Source organism: Trichosurus vulpecula, chromosome 8 (genome assembly GCF_011100635.1).
Source record: "Trichosurus vulpecula isolate mTriVul1 chromosome 8, mTriVul1.pri, whole genome shotgun sequence".
Classification (NCBI taxonomy): Eukaryota; Metazoa; Chordata; class Mammalia; order Diprotodontia; family Phalangeridae; genus Trichosurus; species Trichosurus vulpecula.
In genome coordinates, this window is record NC_050580.1 from 2,080,358 (window position 1) to 2,100,768 (window position 20,411).

Sequence of the window (20,411 nt, forward strand, 5' to 3'; positions counted from 1 at the left end):
ACAGATATTCCTTCCTGCCATGCTGGCAGGTGATGGATTTCCATTCCCTCTGCTTTCCAGAGACCCTATGACATCCATTCAAGCAACCCAGTGGAGTCCCTGGTACAGTTATTCAGCACTGTGAGCGTCCAGTATGTCCCAACGTGGTCCCAAGGGATGGTCAGACTCCTGAGAAAGGTAAACTCCCACTTCCCCTGCCCCTGCAATCCTCCCAGAGCAGCCTACAGCAGTCAGATGCCCGGTCGAGCCCTTGATGTACTGTGCACAGCAGCCAGCCTAGCATGGAATTAGGACTAGTTATATATGGTCTTATAAAAAAAAAAGTTACTACAGTTTTAATTGCTCCAGTAGATCACCTGACTAGCAATTTACATCATTAATGAGACATGAGTTTTCTCTGTAAAGATCTATGCAGAGTTCTTTGGTTTAGAGAAAGTGATTCAGTTCCGGCCTGTTAGCAGAGGAGTGATGCAGAACCTCATCCCCACAGCCATAGGTGGCAGAGATATCACAGGGTCACCAAGGCCCAGTTGACTGGGCCTCCTACGGGCCACACGGCTTCCTAGCCCAGCCATGGACACCTGAGCCCAACTTGGTTGGCTAGGGAAACTGCTGTGAAAATGAGCAAGGCCCGCAGAGCCCTGGCACAGAGGAAGAAGCATTGTGAACTGAGTCAGACCTGGGGGTCTTAACCATTTGTGTGTCATGGGCCTCTCTGGCAATCTGGTGAAGCCTATGGATTCCAACTCTGAATAAAGTTTTTAAATGAAAAAAAAAATACACACAAAACCCATTACATTGAGGTAAAAATGTAACTTTTTTCCCCCATCCGAGTTTCCAGATCCCCTGAAATCTATCCAAAGATCCCTTGGGAATCCATAGACCTCAGGATAAGAGACCTTAAATAGAGGAAGTGACATTTAAAATGTAAACAGAAAGGTAGGTATACAAGTCCAAACTCTCACAGTATATTGAAGAAGTATACATATCTATAAATATGTATATGTATACATATATAGCATGTATGCACACACACATACATACATACATGAGAGAGCATAGTGTAGTACATAGACATCTGCTCTTGGAGCCAGGAAGACCTAGGGTCAAGTGTTCCCTATGACACACCCTAGCTGTGTGATCCTGGGCAAATCGCTGACATTCTCTAAAGTGAAGGCTGCAGAGAAGGGTACGGCCTCCCCTGGCACTCCCCATCTGGGAGTTCCTGATACCACTGAAATCAGAGGTCTGGGACCTCTCTCTAGACTATTTTTTCTAAGTGTAAGCTGTGTATACTTAGTCTTCACTATGTATGCCCACATCTGTATATGTGTGCGTTTGTGAGTGTGTGAAAATAGACACATGCTCATGGATGTGTTTATACAAACTGGGACAAGAGAGTGGAAAGGTCTTGGAAGTAAGTTAGTGTTGGACAAACAATGCATAGCTGTTCAGCTGTCAATATGGTGAGAGGGAGGGAATTCCCATACAGCTCAGCCGCCACCTATTGGCAAGGGAATACCCACTTCTGTGCTTCCAGAGGATGGGCTCTTTAAAGGATTTCAATCATGGACAATGGGTGAATGTTGGCTGTTGTTCTCCCATCTCCCGCAATGTCACAGTATCCTAGGTTTAGAGCTAGAGGGGCCAGCAGAGCTCATTCAATCCAAGCCTCTTGTCTTGTCAGTGGTGAAGCCAAGGCCATGAAAGGTCTGGTGCCTCACCCAAGATCACCCAAGCAGGAAGTATGAGAGCCAGGATTCTGCCCAAGGCCCAGGCTGCTCTTCAATGCCCTTTCCGTGGACTCTCAGTCCCCTGCAGAGTGTCGGGCACATCGCGGCCACTGAATCAATGCCATGGATACATGACTTACTGGCTGGTTCCTGGTGACCTCAGCCCTATCTCACAAGTACTTGACACCTGAGCAGTAGGATACAGATGTATTCAGGTGCTCCACTGGCACATTCCCAGGCTGCCGAGCTGCCAAAGTGGTCCCTGCTGGAACCCAGGGTTGGACAGCCCTTCTTCAGTTCTTCTATTTGGGAGCCAATATCATTGCAATGATGGCCCACCTCTATTGGGTTTCTAGAGCAGACTAAACTTGGCTGAGTGTGATAGACTCTGGAGGGGGCTGTAAAGAAGACACCCCAGAGAGGTGGGCAGAGGTTTCTAGTCCATAGTGACTGGTGGACCTTGGAAAACTGCCTGGAAGAAGGGGCTGGTCTGGAGCAGGTGGCTTTGGCCTCAGTGATCCTAAGAGATGGCTTTAGCCCTGCAGATGCCTCTCAGAGCTTGGGAACTCCAGGAGATGCACACACCAAAAGGTCAGAGGCCAAGGTCAAGGAGTCAGGAGCCTTGGAGTCCTCTGACCTCCCCAGAATCTCTGGGTTTGCTCACACACTTGTGGCTTGGTTAAATATGGGAATGGAGGTGTGTCCTGTGGCACCAAGGGCTGAGAGCCCAGGGAAGTAAGTTCCTGACAGCCCCCTGTCCTCAACATGGGGCCGTTGCTTAGCCTGTAGTCTGTGGTTGTGCTGGTCTCACCTCATGATGCTTCTCTTTTCAGCTCCTCACCGTGAGCCCTGAGCACCGCTTTTCCAGCCTGACAGATATCCAGGCCTCTCCTTACCTGGCTGATATCATGTGGGATGAGCTGAGCCAGAAGAAGGTGGAGCCTGGCTTTGTCCCAAATGTAAGGTCCCTGATGGTACACTTGCTTCCTTCAGGTGGCCCTTGAGCAAAGCTCAGACGGGCTTCTGGAGCCTGCCCCAAGCCAGAAGCCCAGCAAGCTGCCTGGGGAGGGGAGAGAAAGGGGATGCCTGCTGGGAAGGGCTCCCATGGGGCTCACTGGCAGTAGCTTTTCCCTTGGCACTCTTTCCACAGAAAGGACGCCTGCATTGCGACCCCACCTTTGAGCTGGAGGAGATGATCCTAGAGTCCAGGCCCCTCCACAAGAAGAAGAAGAGGTTGGCCAAGAACAAGTCTCGAGACAACAGCAAAGACAGCTCCCAGTCGGTGAGTGCCTCTGGATCCCAGCCCCCGAAGGGGAGAAAGGCCCTCGGTGGGAGGAGAGTGCCCAAGACTTGGGGTCAGCTCCTCCCAGGACCATGGGGCTAGAGCTCCAAGGGCTGTAGAGGCCATCTGGTGCAACCCCAATCATGTTACAGATGGAGAGACTGAGAGCCAGGGAAGGAAACCACTGAGATAGTCAGAGGGGGACTTGGGCCAGCTCCTCGACCTCCAGTGCCAGCCCATTTTCTCTCTGGTCGTGTCGAGGATCCAGACAGGAATCAGAGAAGCCCGATCAATGTGTCCATTTTCTGGTCTGTCTGGGTGATCCTTTCCACAGTTCAGCCTTAGGTCAGACAGGTGCTGCCTCCTCTTTCTAATGTATCCAGACCCCCTCCATTTGGATGGCTTCTTGAATGGCAGCTGCCACACTCTGGCTTCTTGGAGGGTCCTTCGGTCCCCCCTGGAGCATGGGATTTTTCTTTTTTTGCCCCTGGAATGCTTTTGGTGAAACCTAAAGTAAATCTCAAGGCTTTTCCAGAGGTCTTAGGGCAATTTCTAACTTATATTGAGCAAGCCCTTCCAGCTCTGTATCCTTGGCCAGGGCAGAGGGGTGGTAGGGAGAGTCAGGGCTAAGGTCAACAGAGCAGGGTCTGTCCTCTCCATGAGCAGCAAAGGAAGGCACAAAGGCAAGTGCTGAGTGCCCTAAGGAAGAAGCTCCCCAGTGCCAAGGCATGCTGCGCACACATCACACACCCTTTATACCAATGATTCATACCTAATACTGGTTCTAGTTAAGGGAATGAATGAGGATGTTGGTGGATGGGCTCAGAGCAGTAACTGAGAAGGCTCGAGAAAACAGCACGTTATGAATGATGCTCTGAGAATGTAGCTGCCAGAGTCATAATTTGCCCAACAATGTCTGAGAGGCTTTGAGCAGCTCCAGTGCCCTGGAATCTGATGTGCCTTCCATCTGTCTGGAGGTCAGTCACTGGGTGCCACCTGGCCCTTCTCCTCAGTGTGAAAAGGAGAACCTTTAGCTCTCTGGAAGGGGTATAAAGCCTCATACAGCAGGTGGGAAGGCATCATGTCAAGGAGTGGACCCCTCCCAGAATTCTGGTGGATTCTACGTTATGAGCAGCAGTCTCTTTTCCTCCCTTGTCCTCAGTTTCTCCATCTGCTGAGTGATAAGATAGAACTAATAAGGGCCCTTCTAATTCTGCATTCTAGGCTCTCCCCATGTTTCAACAATCCGGATAGCAGCTGTTGTGGGGTTGAAAGACCAACACAAGCCCAACAACAAGCACGCTACCACCATGCTGCAAAAGCCCAGGTTCTTTTGATCTGCTTTACTAAGGAAAGCAACGTTAAGGGGTTGACAAGCTTACTTTAATTCAGCATGCAAATACCATTCACTTAGTTCAGGGGAAAAAGCCAGCACCCTGAACTTCGGAACAAATAACAAATTACAAACATTGACAGACGGACCTTATCTGATGCAAATCCCAATACATAGTTACCAGAGTTTAACAAAGTCCCAACATCTGGGTTACAAGCTGGAGGGCTCTTAGCTACAGCTGCCCAGAGTCTCCATGCCACCAAGAGTGAGAGCCCCATGCAAATGGCTCTGTCTTCTCCTCTTATACCATTTCAGACGTCATCAAACGTCATCTGAATGACCAGAACTTAGGCTCCTATGATTGGCTCTTGAATTAGCACCTCCCCTCAGTACCCTGGGAGCTTCATACCCACATAGGTTTAATACCTAATAGGGGTTTGGGCCTGGGGCTAAGCACCCAGTAAGACTCAATGAAATACACTGAATTAATCAAAGGAAACAAAAGCCAAACTCTGCAATGGCACTTGGTTGAACTGAGTGCTAAGAGCCCATTTTGCTTACTAACACACCCCGTGACCTCTTATGGCCCTAAAATGCACACTCTTGGCTAAGGACTGTCTCCCTGACATTTGCCCTCCCCAGCCTAGATGACTAGTTCACTATGTTGGATAGCAATCACCCCCTTTCCCCAAAGAGCAATTGCTGATGACTGGATTTCAGTGGAGTCTAGTGAGTCTCCAAGTTTGGCCCCTGCTGCTTGGTACCTTGATCAATAACTGGTAGAAAGAAAAGGCATTGAGGAGACAAAGCTGAACCACAGACTCAAGATCCAAAAGCTGTTGGAAGGGATTGGGCCGAATCTAATGTAGAGAATATTCATCTGGATGCTTGGATTAAAAAACCAGCTTCACTTACAAGGCGCAAACCTTCAGAGACAGTCCAAGCCATCTGGCTTGCCTCAGCTTTTTCTCCTCGTGGCCTCCAGGTGGTCTGGCCTGGACATCATCCTCCCACTCCCCAGCAGGGCAAAAGCCCTGACTTATCCACCTGATTCCAAGTACCCATCAGTCCACAAGAAGAGCAGATGCAGCTGCCTGAATCCCAGAGGCCCTCAGTGCCTGAGCTGCTACCCAAGCAGTAGGGCCAGCTCTACCATCCACGAGGATTTTCTTCATCTTCCTCAGACTTTGTAGCAAGCTTCTCTGCTTCTTCTCCAGCTGCTCTGATTGAGCCTTCTCAATGTCCTTTCCTGATGCTCACCCATCTGCTAAGCATGGGTGGCTCCCAGAGTTGAGCACCGGACCCTCTTCCCCTCTGTTCTCTCCTTGCCCCACCCCCACCCAGGATTCAATGATCATCTTTTCACAGGTGACTGTGAAATCTAGAGAAAGGCAGTGTGGCCCAGTAGGAAAAGCTTGCTCATGGCGGAAGAGTAGAAAATGGCCAGATGATGGGAAGACTGTGTAGTCTCAGGGAGTGACCTACCAACTGCTTCACCCTGCCGTGCCCCACCCCTGTTCTGCACCATGCTGGGCAGCATCTGGAGGCAGACAGACAAAAACTGCACAAGGTTTGTAGGAGTCACAGGAACCAGGTTCAAATCCTGACTCTGCCACTTACTATCTTTGTGACTGAAACAGTAAGGCAATAAACACAACATCAACAATAATCGTGAATATGCCTATGTAGTTCTGTATCACAAAGTATGAGAGACTCTCCATAAAAAAGGTAAAAGAAGTATAACATGTATTCAGATACCAGAAAACCATGTCCCATAACCAAATAAATGTTCAGCTCCCACAGCCAGTCAGCTCACTTTATCATAACAGCAAGGAACTTAAAACACCATATCACAGGCTGGAGCCTTGCCATCCCAAAACCTCTCTGACCCCTTGCAGGGATCCTCCCTAAAACAAACTCACAGTACAGCTAAGTCAGTCTATTCAGCTCTAACGATCACGAGGGTGGCCATTAACAGCCACCAGCAGCGCTAACATCTTTTTCTCTCTCTCAGCATTTCCTGTGACATAATTTCCTTTTCCTGTCAGGGAGCTCCTCCCACCATGTAGCTCAGGCTTCCTGTGATGTAAGCAGGTATATTAGGAAGGCAGAATTTATGATTTCAAAGAGAATCTCATATGTGCCTAAAAGGTCCGGAACCACAGGATATAAGGAATTCTCTAGGCAGAAGGCAGGAGAACTAAAGCATGTATTTACACTCCACAGTAACAAGCCCACAAACCAGCATCACCATTTTGATATTTTCATCAAAAGCTTCCAGGCCCAATAAGTCCGCCTTATAAGGGTAACCAGGAGGCCGCAGAGAAGCGAGATGGTATAAGGCAAAATCGTATACATGCTTCCCCTCTACAGTAAGAAATTACCCATTAGCCTCTAGTCAGCTCTGCTACCGGCAGCTCAGCTTCGGCTGTAGGCGTCTCTGGCTCCAACCGGAAAAGGAAAGGAGGATCTTCAAGCTGTCCTCTCCCCTCTTATAGAGTTTTTGACATCATCAAGCGCCGCCTGAACGACCAGGGCCGATTGGTTCTTGACTTGGCCCCTCCCCCAGCGTAGACCACGTTAACACACCTCCCCTCAGCCAGCGCCACGACTCATCACACAGGAAGCTCTGGTCCTGTCCCGGAAGAGCAAGCCCCAGCGTCCAGGGAAGCTCAACGAGGCGAGCTGAGTCATTCAAAGAAAACAAAGTCCATTCTGGCTACAGCAGGTCGCATGGCTTATTAATGGGTGGGAAAGATCTTCAAATCAAAATTGCTAATACATTCGGCCCCAAGATCTTTCATATCCATTACATAGGGCAATGGGAATTCTGGGATAACTGGTGTCAACAGAACTTCACACAACAATATAACAGGGATAACACAAGATAAGCATATAAAACAATGTCATCATTCCCCCCTTGAACGAATGGGGCTCAAAGTCTTGGGGTAAGGGGCAAAGGTCTCATCCTCCAAAGCTTCTTCCTGCTGAAACTGGATGTAGAGCTGTCCCTGCCCCCAAAGATAAAGAATCCTATTCAAGAGGTCAGTTCTTAAGCAAGCTGGCATCTGGAACTCAGTTGATGCCAGGTTCAGAGAAGACACATCACAGTCATGGACAGGTCCAGGGATGACACATCACAGTAGTGGACAGGTCCAGAGGTAACGTCTGAACACATCAAAGGGTGACATCTGGCTTAAGCAATCAGGTGTCTGCAGGTGGATAGTACTAAGCCTGAAAGAAACAAATCTCACGAACAAATTTAAGAGACAAAAGCCAAAAAGAAACTAAGAGACTACCATAGCCTCATTCATGATAGAATACATGAGTCAAAGGTACAGTTTCATAACCCTTCTCTCCTGGATAAACCACTGTTACAGTTTTGTCTTTACCATGTGCTGTAATTTCTGCAGCCTTTGGAACATCATCCGGCTTCTGTTTTCCCCATACTTTAGCTCCCAATTTTATTTCTATAAGTAGAAGCAATTCCTTCCTTTCCTCCAATAGTTACTTTGGAGGGAAGGTCAGTTTTCACAAGAGATATTGTTTCACAAGGAATAATAATCAATTGAACTATTCTATCATTTTTACACAACTGTATAGGTTCTTCACCAAAATTCTGGAGTGTCACAATAATTTCCTCTTGATAACTAGAATCTATGACTCCAGCCAATACAAGTATTCCTTGAGCTGCTAATCCTGGTTTAAGTAATATCCATCCAAAAATGATTCTTAGGGATTCTCATACATATCCCAGTAGAGATTTTTCTTATCTCTTTTCTATCCAACCAAAAGTTCTCTAAACAACGTAAATCATATCCTGCCGAACCAGGTATTCCTGGATACGGTGGTGGGACATCTTCCCTCACAGTCTGATACTCAATATTTTGGATCTTATGTGTCTGATGTTTTCTAATTTGCAGATTCAGATTCATCATTCTGGCTAGAGGTGTACTTCCTCCTGATGGTCTATTATTCAAATTACATGAAGCAGTGAACAAATTATTCTTCCAATGTTGATACAAATTATTAGAACTTAACTTTCTTAACTGTTCTTTCAACAATCCATTCATTCTTTCTATCAATCCAGATGCTTGTGGATAATATGGAATATGATTTATCCACTCTATATTGTTCAATACACAATATCTCTTCATCTCATTACCTTCGCAATGTGACCCATTGTCACTTTGAATCCTCATTGGGGTTCCATGATATAGACTTATAATATCTAGAGTTTTACAGGTGTTTTTCTGGGTTGCATTCTTATAAGGACAAGGCACTAGTACACCTGAATAGGTGTCAAAGCATCCTTTCTCTTGACATAGCGGTCCAATATAATCTATCTGCCAAATCTGAGCTGGTACTTTTCCCCTTGCTATCTCTCCAGGTACTACCTGAGGAACAGTTTGTTCCTTTTCCAGTTGACATATATGACATTCCTCTGTTACTTGCTTTAACAATGAATAAGAGATACTAATACCTTGGTCTTGTACCCATGGTGTATGATTTGTACCCCTAAATGGCCGGCTGTATGGTGGACCCATTTTGTTAGTAATGGATCATCAGTTGGTGCCAGAGTAGGGACAATATGCTCAGTAGCAATCTTTGCTAGTCGATCAGTATGTGCATTGAACTCACATTCTGGTGTAGTGAGGGGCATGTGAGCATCTACATGAAAAACTGAGAAATTAGTAACCAAAGACATGTCACATATATCTTCCCAAAGTTCTTTGCCCCAAACTTGTTTACCATGAATTTCCCAGTTTTGGTTTTTCCACATTGGCATCCATGTAGCTAATCTATTAGCTGCTGCCCACCAATCAGTGAATATGTGACACTGTTTTAGTAGCTTGATGTATCACCATAAGTTTAGCATATTGACTACTTCTACGTATCCCAGTACTTTCCAAAGTTCTCTTAGTATATGGGTTATAGGCTACTGTTTTCCACTGTCTTTTATGTACCAAATATTTTGCTGTCCATCAGTAAATCATGCATGTTTCTTCTATTCTTCCATCAGTCCATCATATCCATCATTTTGTTTTACCAAGTATTGTACCAACTGTTGCCTTGGTTCAGAGGGTTTGTTATTTCCATCAATGTCGATGCTTGCAATAGATTCATGCAGAGCAGAAACTCCACTTTTGCCTGTTTTCAATCTACTCTGAATATGCCATTTCCATTTAATTATCTTTGCTTGTTGCATATGTCCAATTCTGTGAGGTGCTGGGGTACTCATTACCCAAGTCATAATCGGGATTCCAGGCCTTAATATCACTTCATGGCCCAGAGTCAGTTGTTCAGTCTCTCCCAAAGCCCAATCTGCAGCTAACAACTGCTTTTCAAAAGGTGTATGTTGTAATCCAGATGAAGATAATTTCCTTGACCAAAATCCTAAGGGTACATTTCAGCTTTGTTGTTTCTGCCATAAACTCCAATTCACATAGGCATCCTGTACAGTCACTTATAATTCCACTGGTCCACTTTGCATAGGCCATAAATCCAAAGCAGCTTTAGCTTTTTCAAAAACTTTACTCTGTTCCAGTCCCCAATCAAATTCATATTTTTTCCTGGTAACTTTATATTAGGGTTTCAAAATTTGTCCGAGATGTGGAATGTGGCATTGCCAATATCCAAACAGTCATATGAACTTTTGTGCCTCCTTCTTATTGGTGGGGATAGGAAAATATTGAATCTTCTGTCGAGCTTGTGGGAGAATTTCTCTCGATCCTTTATTCAATTGTATACCCAAAAATTTTACATTTTGAGCTGGTCCTTGAATCTTTTCAGGGTTAATTTCCCAACCTTTGATTTTCATGTGCTCAATTAAAAGCATCAAACTCTTCTCCACCTCTTTTACATTTCCCCCTGTATCAAAATATCATCTATCTAGTGGGTAAGCTGTACACCAGGTAACTTCAATTCATCCAAATGTTCAGCCACAATCCTATGACAAATAGTTGGGCTGTGCAGATATCCTGGTAGCAAGCTTGTAAAAGTATATTGTCAGCCCTGCCACATAAAAGCAAACTGGTTCCATTGCTTGGACTTTATTGGGATCATCAAGACAGCATTGGCCAAAACAATAACTGCATACCAAGTCCCGTCCTATTTCTGGATCCTTTCTATTAAGGTAACAGTATCTGGAATAGCAGCATACAAGGGAGGAGTCACTTTATTCAATTGTCTATGGTCCACTGTCATTCTCCACGTTCCATCTCACTTTTGTACTGGCCGCACAGGATTATTCCATTGAGTGGTTTTAGGTACTAACATTCCTGCTTCAACATATTCCTTTGTAGTATTGGCAATTTCATCTTGGTCACCTGGCACACGATACTGCTTCAAAGTAATTACTGTAGAAGGTTCAGATAAAGTGATTGGCTCCATCTTTACTTTTCCCACCAAAACTGTATTAATTCCTATCTTCCTTACTACAAATTGATATCTCCCCTCAGGCAAATTCAAAGTCATGCCTTACAATATATCTATTCCAATGATGTATTCAGGAATGGGTACAGTGACCACGGTATATTCTTTCTTAGCCAATTGTCCAATTTTCATCATCAATTTGACTTGTTTGGCTGATATTTCAGCCCCTCTTAGTCCTGTGATGGTAATAGGAGTACCATGCTTCAATTTGTCAGGGTTTCCATAAATCAAGCTGGCCTCTGCCCCAGTGTCTGTTGTAGTATTTGATCCATTCTTCCAATATATAGTCAGATTAATATGCCAAAAGCCAACAAATTAGTTGTTTGGTTAGTTCTTTGTGAATGATAATCCCTAAAAGCTTGCTATACAAAAGAGTTCTGACCAATACTTATGAATCTCATACAATCCACAGAGTCTACAGACACTCCTGCAGCCCCTTCATCACTGATTCTCACCATCCAAGATATTAATGATGCTCCCATTCCCTGGGTGAACCTAGTCAAGATATCTGAGATTTCCTGCTGTGTAAAATCCTGTAAAACCAGCCTCAATTGGGTATTATCACCTTCTGTTATCTGCCTTCTCAGCTCTATTAGTGGGTGGGAAAGATCTTCAAATCAAAATTGCTAATACAGTGACCCTGTGTGGGGTTCTTGCCTGAGCCTCGGCTTCTTGGTCTTTGAATGACTCTGGATTTGCTCTGAAATCCATTTGTGTATATGATCTGTGTGCCAAGGTGCAGCACTCTATACTGGGCAGAGTAGAAGGGCAGAGACAGATGCATTGAAATGCCCAGGGAATGCCCTTTCAGATTGATGTAAACAAAGCACGCCATAGTTTGGAGGGGGTCTAAGACTTGAGGAGCTCAACAGCACATGAAGAGGCTAGTGATACATTGATTTCATCCCAGGGCACAGATTGCTTCAAGACCTTTGTCCCAGCAGCTCAACAGAATAAAACCCAACAGGAATCTGGGAAGTGTAACTGGCTGACCACCTCAAGGAAACAGAGAGTTCCTCAGGAAGGGAGCTTGCTCTGAACCAGGAAGAGCCATCAGACCAAAGAGGCATGAGAGGCTAGGCCTCTCGGACCCCTTGCCTTGAAGTGACAGATCTTAGAGCCAAGGCTTTGAGGCAGGCAACAAGGAGAGATTTCGGGCAATTCTACCCTGAGGCTCATTGCCCTCGCTGAAAAGAGCTCTATAAATCTCCGTCCGAAAAGCATGCTGTCAGATCCAGCCAAGCCAGAGGCTGGAAGTGAAGAAGACAATGTTACCCACTAAAAGGTACATCTAATCAGCTGACCCATCCAGCAGAACTATCTCTGGTCCTTGTGAAGGTCCCAAAGGTCTCAGCTTGGGCAACAGCATCCCATCAGCAAAGCAGCTTGTTTGGTCCATCCCAGCTCCAGCTATGTTCAGTGGCTGAGGAACCCTCCTGGTCCATCCCAGAAGTGACAGAGCATGGGAAGAAGCCAGCCTGGCAGCCAAATGGCCTACTTGTGCCAGCCCAACAGTAATCTAACCTGCATAGCAGAGCCACTGTGTCCCGTCAAGGCCAGCAGTGGAGCGACTCCTCTATCACCAACCCCCAGCCCCTCATTAACTTCACATCGATTCTCCAGAGGAAGATGCAACATCAAGGCTCTATTCTTGCTGAGCTCCTGTCGCCATATGCATTCTCTACACATGTGCTTCACTAACATCGGTCATTTATGTTGTGACCTTCTTTCAATCCCCGTCCCCCAGAATCAGGGTTTCTCTCTGGGGAAGTACAATCCAAGTGTTGAAGGAAATGCTTTGTAATTATTGCTTTTGCAGCCCCATTTGAATAGACTTTGGGGGGTAATAATTAACATTTATGTGACACTCTAAGTTTGCAAGCACCGGACAAATATTGTCTGATTTTATCCTCACAATAATCCTGGAAGGTCGATGCTATTACTATCCCCATTTTACAGGTGAGTGCACTGAGGCAGGCAGAGTCCAGATAAGAACAACTGAGTTTCCTGGCTGATAGTTAAGGGGAAGCCCCCCAGTGAGAGCTCAATGTTAGAATAGTATAGTCCTTCCCATGGTTAGCCGTTGAACCAAAGGAGCAGCTACCTTTCAGGGAGCCCAATCTGTCAGTGCCAAGATGAGGTGGGGGATTGAGCCCAGGGGGGCTGCTCCATGTGTCCATTTATCCTGGTGCTCCTGCCCCCAAGACAGTGGGGGTCTTTGAGGGCAGAAGCCCTGTTCTCTGGGTCTCGGTAGCCATCTCATGGATCCTAGTGCCCAGGGCATAGGAGGTGTTCGATACATACTTGTTGAGTTGAACTGAGTTGAATTTCCCCCTAAATCTGTTCCTCTACTGAATTTCCATATTTCTGCCAGGGGCATGCCACTGTCCTTCCAGCTTCCCAGGTTTAAAATCTCAGTGTCATGCATCGTCCTGCCTTTTCCTTCCATCTCCACATCCAATCCATGTTCCTGAGCTTGTAATCAAGTGAGATGGGGGATAAAAGGGACTTTTAACCCTGAGTGCCCAGGAAGGTGTTACTGGAATTCATCTGCCTCTCTATTCGGAATAGGGATGGCAAGGAAGCCTTGATTCCTCACAGAACAGGATGGATATAGAAAGAAGTGGAAATACAGTGGAAAGAGAACCATGGTTAGAGTTCAAGGAATTTGAGTCCAACTTCTAGCTCTGCTTCTTGTTTTTGTTTTGCTTTGTTTTATTTTTTGTCAGGGCAATTGAGGTTAAGTGACTTGCCCAAGGTCACACAGCTAGTACATGTGTCAAGTGTTTGAGGCCAGATTTGAACTCAGGTCCTCCTGACTCCAGGGCCAGTGTTCCACTCATGGTGCCACCTAGCTGCCCCCCAGCTCTACTTCTTATAGCATGTGAGACCTTGGTAAAGTCATTTTACCTCAGTGACCTCATCTCACATCTCATCAGTTGTCAAGCCTTGCCTTCATATCTCTCCAGCGCAGCCCCCTCTCTTCACCTGCCATCATCTTGTTCTCCGCACCTGCCACCATCCCATTCTTTTCACTCACACAGCCACTAGCCTTCTCACTCCTCACTTGGACTAGTGTGGGCATCTCCTAGTTGGTGTCCTGATCTCAAGGCTTTCCCCTGCACACAGTCCTATGCTTTGTTTAAAAACATTCAGCTCTTCAAATACGAGATGAGGGGTATGTCTAGCAGCCACTTCACAGGAGCACTGTGAGGACCAAAGGAGATTCCTGGTGGGTCACCAAGTCCTAGAGATCTCAGGCCACTATTGTTTCTTGGAAGGTTCCTGAGAATGTCGAGGATGGTGCCCCAGTGGTCTGCAATTCAAATGATGGATCCAAAGCCCAGGAAGACTTGGGAACTGGTTTGGGGTGGCAGAACAGATCTAGCTGGGGACCAAGGGGTGGCCCTATCCAGGCCAGCCCTTTCCTCTTCTGCTCCTTCCTACAGCCTCATAATAATCACTGCTCCCTCTGCTTCTATGGAGCATTAAGGGTTGGAAGGTACTTTCCTCACAAAGCCCCTGCCCAAAGTAGGCAAAGCCAACATCATTCCCATTCTTTCAGATGAGAAAACAGACTTGGAGTGGGGGTGGGTGACTTGCTCAAGGAGATGTGGCAGGGCCATTGTGTGCTGATCAGCACCAGCAATGGAATAAGTGGGCCTTGGCACTCAGCCCTCTCCATGGACTAGCTGACTCCCTTGTATGTTTTTTTCAACCAGGAAAATGACTATCTTCAAGAGTGTCTTGAGGCCATCCAGCAAGACTTTGTGATTTTTAACAGAGAAAAGTAAGTGCCAATAGGGAGTCTGGGATGATGGGGCAAGGGTTTTCTTGGCTGCTTGGTGTTTGATATTCTATGGATGAGGTCTCAGGAAGCATAGATCCTCATCTCTCCAATGGCCAAAGGAGAGACTCACAGAGAAGAATGATGAGCAGCCCCAAAAGGTGAAAGGTCAGAGTAGGAAGAGGGGGCTTCTGGCTCCATGCCCAGGTTCCATGATACCATCGTTGTCTCCATGGCAGTCAGGAAGGGCATGACCATCTTGTGTCAACTGTAAAGAACTAGAGAAGAGCTCTGGGCATGGAGCCAGAGAAGGGAGCTGGGTGTGGGGCTGGAGAAGGGTGCCGGGCATGGAGGAGCTAGAGAAGGACACTGGGTGCAGGCTGGAGAAGGGCCCTGGGAGTGGGGCTGGAGAAGGTTGCCAGGCGCCAAAAAGCTAGATAAGGATGCCGGTGGGCTGAAGAGCTCCGGGCGTGGAGCCGGAGAAGGGGGCTAGGCTTGGGGCTGGAGAAGGGTGCTTGGCACAGAGAAGCTAGAGAAGGGCACCGGATGTGGAGCTGGAGAAAGGCACTAGGTGCCAAAGAGCTAGAGGAGGATGCCAGGCACAGGGCCGGAGATGGGTGCCAGCCATGGAGCAGAGCCCTCCTCTAGGAAGTAGTGCCCTGCTTGGGGTGTTGGCCTGGGTGACCTGCCAGTGCTTGTGCTGACTCCTGAGAATCAGAAGAGAGCTGCAGAGGAGAGAGCCCAGCCTTGTCAGGCCTCTGCCATCTGGTCAGACCACCAGTGGGAAAGGATTTTGCCTCTTCTCCACTGACTGACTTGGGGCCACTGTAGATGATCTGCTCTTTATTAGATGCTTGCCCAGCATTTTCATCAATCTCATAGGCATTTACAGGTGTTTCCCCTGCTTCAGGTATCTGTACAAGGCACTGGGGATACTGAGACTAAAAGCAGTTGGTTTCTGCCCTCCAGAGGCTTACATTTGACAGGAATTGCAAAGAGCCCTGACTCCCCTCCTATGAGAGGATGCAGCTGGCAATGCAGTGGCCTAGCTCCTGGTGGTGAGAGCTGCTTCAATGGCTCCCTCTCTGATGGCCATAGCCCAGGCCAGGGGACCTATGAGGACACTCACTTCAGCCTCTGATACGAACTGTGGGCAGGAAAGACAGGAGCTTCCTGGAACTTGTTGGAAAGTGCTGGGCCCACCCAGCGTTAAGATCGGATTTTTCCTGAAGCTCCAACATGAGCCTGGACTCTACCTGGACAGGAAAGCTTTCTCTAAGCATTTGAAGGCTTTCATTTAGGAAGAGCAGGTTTGTTCTGTGTGTGTCCGCAGAAAGAAAAACATGGAGCAGTGGGAGAGGTGGTCCCCAAATATCAGATGTGGTTTTAATGGCCTATGAACAAGTCCTGTTCCAATGTGGAAAAGGCTGCCTTGGCAGAGGGTGGCTTCCCTTTCCCTGGGAGTCTTTAAACAGAGACTCAGTGGTCACTTATTGGGTTTGCTGCAGTGATGATTCCTGTTCATGCATGGGTCACATTGGACATCTCTGAGTCCTAATGAGGTCAGCGATGATACAACTCATCTTGGTATCTGTCTCATGTCTTGAGGACTTGGTCTGGCCATCTCATATCTCTGTGTCTGTGACTTACATCATGCAGAGAATACTGACATCACTTAGTTGACAAGGTTTGTCCAAGGTGGTGTTTGTTGTGGTGTGTGACAAAGTCTGAGCACACAAGGGCTGGAGAAGCTCCTGCATTCTGGTTGTGCATTTATCTTAGGTCCTTTCCTTCAGAAGACATGAAAGGCTTTTTGCCGCCCTCCTTCCCAGGAGGTCTCTCTCAAGCAACCCAATGCCAGCTTTTATTTTCCTGGTCATGACCACTGTCTGCCTTGTCTCAGGATGGCCCCACTTACATGCCTGTATCTCTCTTCCTTTGCAGGCTGAAGAGGAGCCAGGACCCAGATGCCCTAGATGAAGGCATGTCTGCTGCAGAGGCCCCAGATGAGGCTGAACTGGATACAGACACAGACCTAGAGGGCTCCCATTTCCACATGTGTAGCTCTGTGTGCCCCTCAGCAGGAAGCAGCTAGGTCTTCTGCTGGGAGGGCTAAAGAGCCCGAGTCCTCTGGCCTCTGGAATATAGGATTCTCAGGTTGCAAGGGTAAATTGCTGTCTAGAGACAGTGCCCAGAGTGCTGGTGTGGGGAAAGGTGACTTCTGCGCCTTCTAGGTTAGCTAGAGCCGAATTTGGAATGGCAATTTTAGCTAAATGAATTAAAGGGTGTTTCTGAACACTAGCAACTCACACCAGTGGTGAGTTGCCTGCTCTGAAGGGTGGTTCTTACTGTGCCACACCTGAAGTGGGCCCAAGAGAGCATGCCTCTGCTGCAGGGGCACTGGATCATGAGCCCTTCAACAATATGTCCCTGGACAGATCCCATTTTCTTAACTTGGTGGCATTCTGAAGGGCCTGGTTCTATGCTTTCTCAATGAAAGCAGATTCACCTGCATGCACTCGGCCTCCTTCGGGGCTGTCCCACTTGGTGAGAAGGACTTGTGTTGAGTTGTTCTCTCTCCTTGCTAAGAAGTGCCAGGGGATGTCCAGAGAGCCTGTCCTAACTTCTCCTTAGGGTGGGCAGAAGGGTCCAATCGGTGCCAGCTGTACATACTGCCTTTTCCACTCTTTTGGAAGCCTTTTCTAGACAGGACTGGTGACCAGTCCTCTTCCTTTCCCCATATTCCAGCCACGAGCTGCCCAGGACACTTGGACTTGTGCTGCTTCTCACTTGGCTGGTGCATCACCCATGGCCTGGCTGGGGAAGCTGCCCAGCAGATGTTGTCTGGGAGGGGTGGATGGGGGAGAGAGCAGGGAGAGCAAGGAGCTGCCCACTCTCTGTGGCTCCCAGCTCTGGCCAGGCCATTGGTTCTACTGCTGTATAGTTTTCACCTTCGTTAAATTAAATGAGGAATAACCCAGGTCTGGTTGTTTCTGTTTTCAAACATTCTCCAGTGATTCTGAGTTGTGATGGTGAGGGATGAGAGCAGAAGCTTGGCAAGATAGCCTTGGTCCCTGCTCTTTTACCACATACACCCCATCTGGACACCCCTCTCCCCAGGCTGTGGGGTGTCCTGCTGTTCTGTGCTCCAAGGAGGAGCATTCTGAATATGCTAATGTGGGGAGAGTTTGAAGAAGCCCCAGCCCAGAGTGGACCTCAAGTCTTTGGGTTGTGCATCCCTGGGAGATGAGGAAGTTGCATTCAGTCAAGCAACATTTATTAAGCACCTACTATGTGCCAGGTGCTGTGCTAAGAACTGAGGACACAAAAAGAAGCCATAGACAGTCCCTGCCCTGGAGAAGCTCACCATCAGGTGTAGACAATGAAAAGGGGTCTTCAGTGACTCAGAGTGCTAGGAGACGCAGTCTTCCTACATGGTAGCCAGACTCGCATGCTGCTGACAAATGAACTCTCATCTTCCTTCCCTCTGAGTTCTTCATCTAGAATACAATGAATTCCAAACACTAGAACTTGGAAGCATCATGGACATGATGTCTTCTAGCTACCTTATTTAGCCAAGGAAAGAAACTAAGGCCTTGAGAGGAAAAGGGACTTGCCCAAGATCAAACAGTCAATAAATTAGGGAATAGGGCTAGAAACACAGTAATGGGATAACATTTAGAAGAGAACTTGGAGGCCTCAAGTCTAACCCCTGCCCTACCAAGAATCCCTCCATATTGTCAACAGGAGGTCAGCTGACTTTCCCTGAGTGTTCTTTTGAGCTCAGATCTCCCCTTTCAAAGTCCCCTCCTCACTCACACAGAAACCATCCAGAAATAGGGGCAAGAAAACCTCAATGTGTTATATCTGAGGGGAGGTCTTTTATTTCCCCAGTAAAATCTTCCAATAGAGCCAGTTGTGCTCAGGAGAATTTGCCAAGTTGAACCTTCCTGAGCCCAACTTCTCTCTCCCATTGACTTTCTCTTCAAGAAGAGTGTTTTCAATCAGAAAGATGAAACAAAGCTGCCCATTCCCAGAAGAGCTCCACTGAGTCCAGTCAAGAGATTATCCCTGCATTGAGGGAAAGAAGCCTGCTTCTCTGCCTGGTATGCCATGGAAATTAAATCTATGTAGCTCCATCCATCCATGTATCCACCCATCTATTTACATGTCTCTATTATACCCTTCTATCCATTGTGTCAATTCCTACCTTTTGACCAAACTATTTCTATTTATATCTGTCTTCTGCTTACCTCTCCAGCTTTCTAGTTATCCAGGCATTTATCTTTTATTTGTTGTTCAGTTTTGTCTGACTCTTTGTGACCCCATGGACTATGGCATGCTAGGCTCTTTCATTCTCCACTATCTCTCAAGGTTTGTCCAAATTCATGTTCAATTTTTTGCACGACACTATCTATCATCTCATCCTCTGCCATTCCCTTTTCCTTTTGCCTTCAATCTTTCCCCAAATCAGGGTCTTTTTCAGTGAGTTCCATCTTCTCATTATGTGGTCAAAGTATCTAAGCTTCAGCTTCAGTATTTGATTTTTTGGTGAATAGCTTGAATTGAGTTAAGCATTGACTGATTTGACATCCTTGTTGTCCAAAGTACTCTCAAAAGTCTTCTGCATAATTCAAAAGCATCAGCTTTCCTTGTAGTTTAATTCTTACAGCCATACATTGCTACTGGAACAAAACCATAGCTTTGACTATATAGATGCTATCTACAGGGATCTTTGAGCCCAAGAATATAAAATCTGACATGGCTTCCATTTCTTCTCCCTCTATTTGCCCGGAAGTGATGAGATCAGTTGCCAAGATTTTTTTTTCTAGGTTAAGCTTCAAGCCAGTTTTTACACTGTCCTCTTTCACCCTCATCAAGAGGCTTCTTAATTCCTCTTCACTTTCTGCCATCAGAGTGGCATCATCTGCATATCTGAGATTAATTCTGGCTTTTAAGTCATCCAGCCTGGCATTTCACATGATGTACTCTGCATATAAGTTAAATAAATATGGTGACAATATTCAGCCATGTTTACTCCTACCCCAATCTGAAACCAATCAGTTGTTCCATGTTCACTTCTAACTGTTGGTTCTTGGCCCCTATTCAGGTTCCTCAGGAGATAAGTGAGAAGATCTGATGCTCCCATCTCTTTGAGGACTTGCCACATTTTGTTGTGAGCCACATAGTCAAAGGCCTCAGTGTAGTCAGTGAAGCAGAAGTAGATGTTTTTCTGGAACTCCCTTGCTTCCTCCATAATCCAGTGAATGTTGGCAATTTGGTCTCTAGTTCCTCTGCCTCTCCGAAAAACAGCCTGCTTTTCTGGGAATTCTCAATTCACATGTTGCTAAAGCTTCAATTGCAGCATCTTAAGCATAACCTGGCTGGCATGTGAAGTGAGCCCAATTGTCTAGTAATTTGAACATTCCTTGACATTGCCCTTTTTTTAGGATTGGGACATAAACTCATCCTTTCCAATCCACTGGCCACTATTGAGTTTTCCAAATTTTCTGGCATGCTGAGTACAACACTTTAACAGCATCATCTTTCAGGGTTTTAAATAGCTCACTGGATTCTGTCACTTCCATTAGCCTTGTTAGCAATGCTTCCTAAAGCCTGCTTGACTTCGTTTTCTAGGCTGTCTGGTTCTGGATCAGTAATCACACCATGGTAGTTATTAGGGATGTTAAGATCATTCTGGGATAGTTCTGTGCATTCTTGCCACCTCTTCTTAATCTCTTCTGCTGCTATTAAATCTCTAGCATTTTTGTCTTTTATTGTGCTCCTCTTTGCATGAAATGCTCCCTTGATATCTCTAATTTTCTTGAGATATTTTGTCTT

The 20,411-nt window shown here is 46.6% G+C and overlaps 1 protein-coding gene across 1 annotated transcript in view; it reads left to right on the forward strand.

The window, feature by feature from the left end:
* The window catches only part of STK32C (serine/threonine kinase 32C), a 216,547-nt gene extending 199,001 nt beyond the window's left edge, over positions 1 to 17,546 (forward strand). The window contains exons 8-12 of the mRNA XM_036737255.1: positions 61 to 177; positions 2,567 to 2,692; positions 2,884 to 3,015; positions 14,506 to 14,573; positions 16,515 to 17,546. Of these exons, the coding sequence (XP_036593150.1) occupies positions 61 to 177; positions 2,567 to 2,692; positions 2,884 to 3,015; positions 14,506 to 14,573; positions 16,515 to 16,665 (594 nt within the window). The 3' untranslated portion in view covers positions 16,666 to 17,546. The remainder of the gene's footprint in view (positions 1 to 60; positions 178 to 2,566; positions 2,693 to 2,883; positions 3,016 to 14,505; positions 14,574 to 16,514) is intronic.
* The last annotated feature ends 2,865 nt before the right edge of the window (positions 17,547 to 20,411 follow it).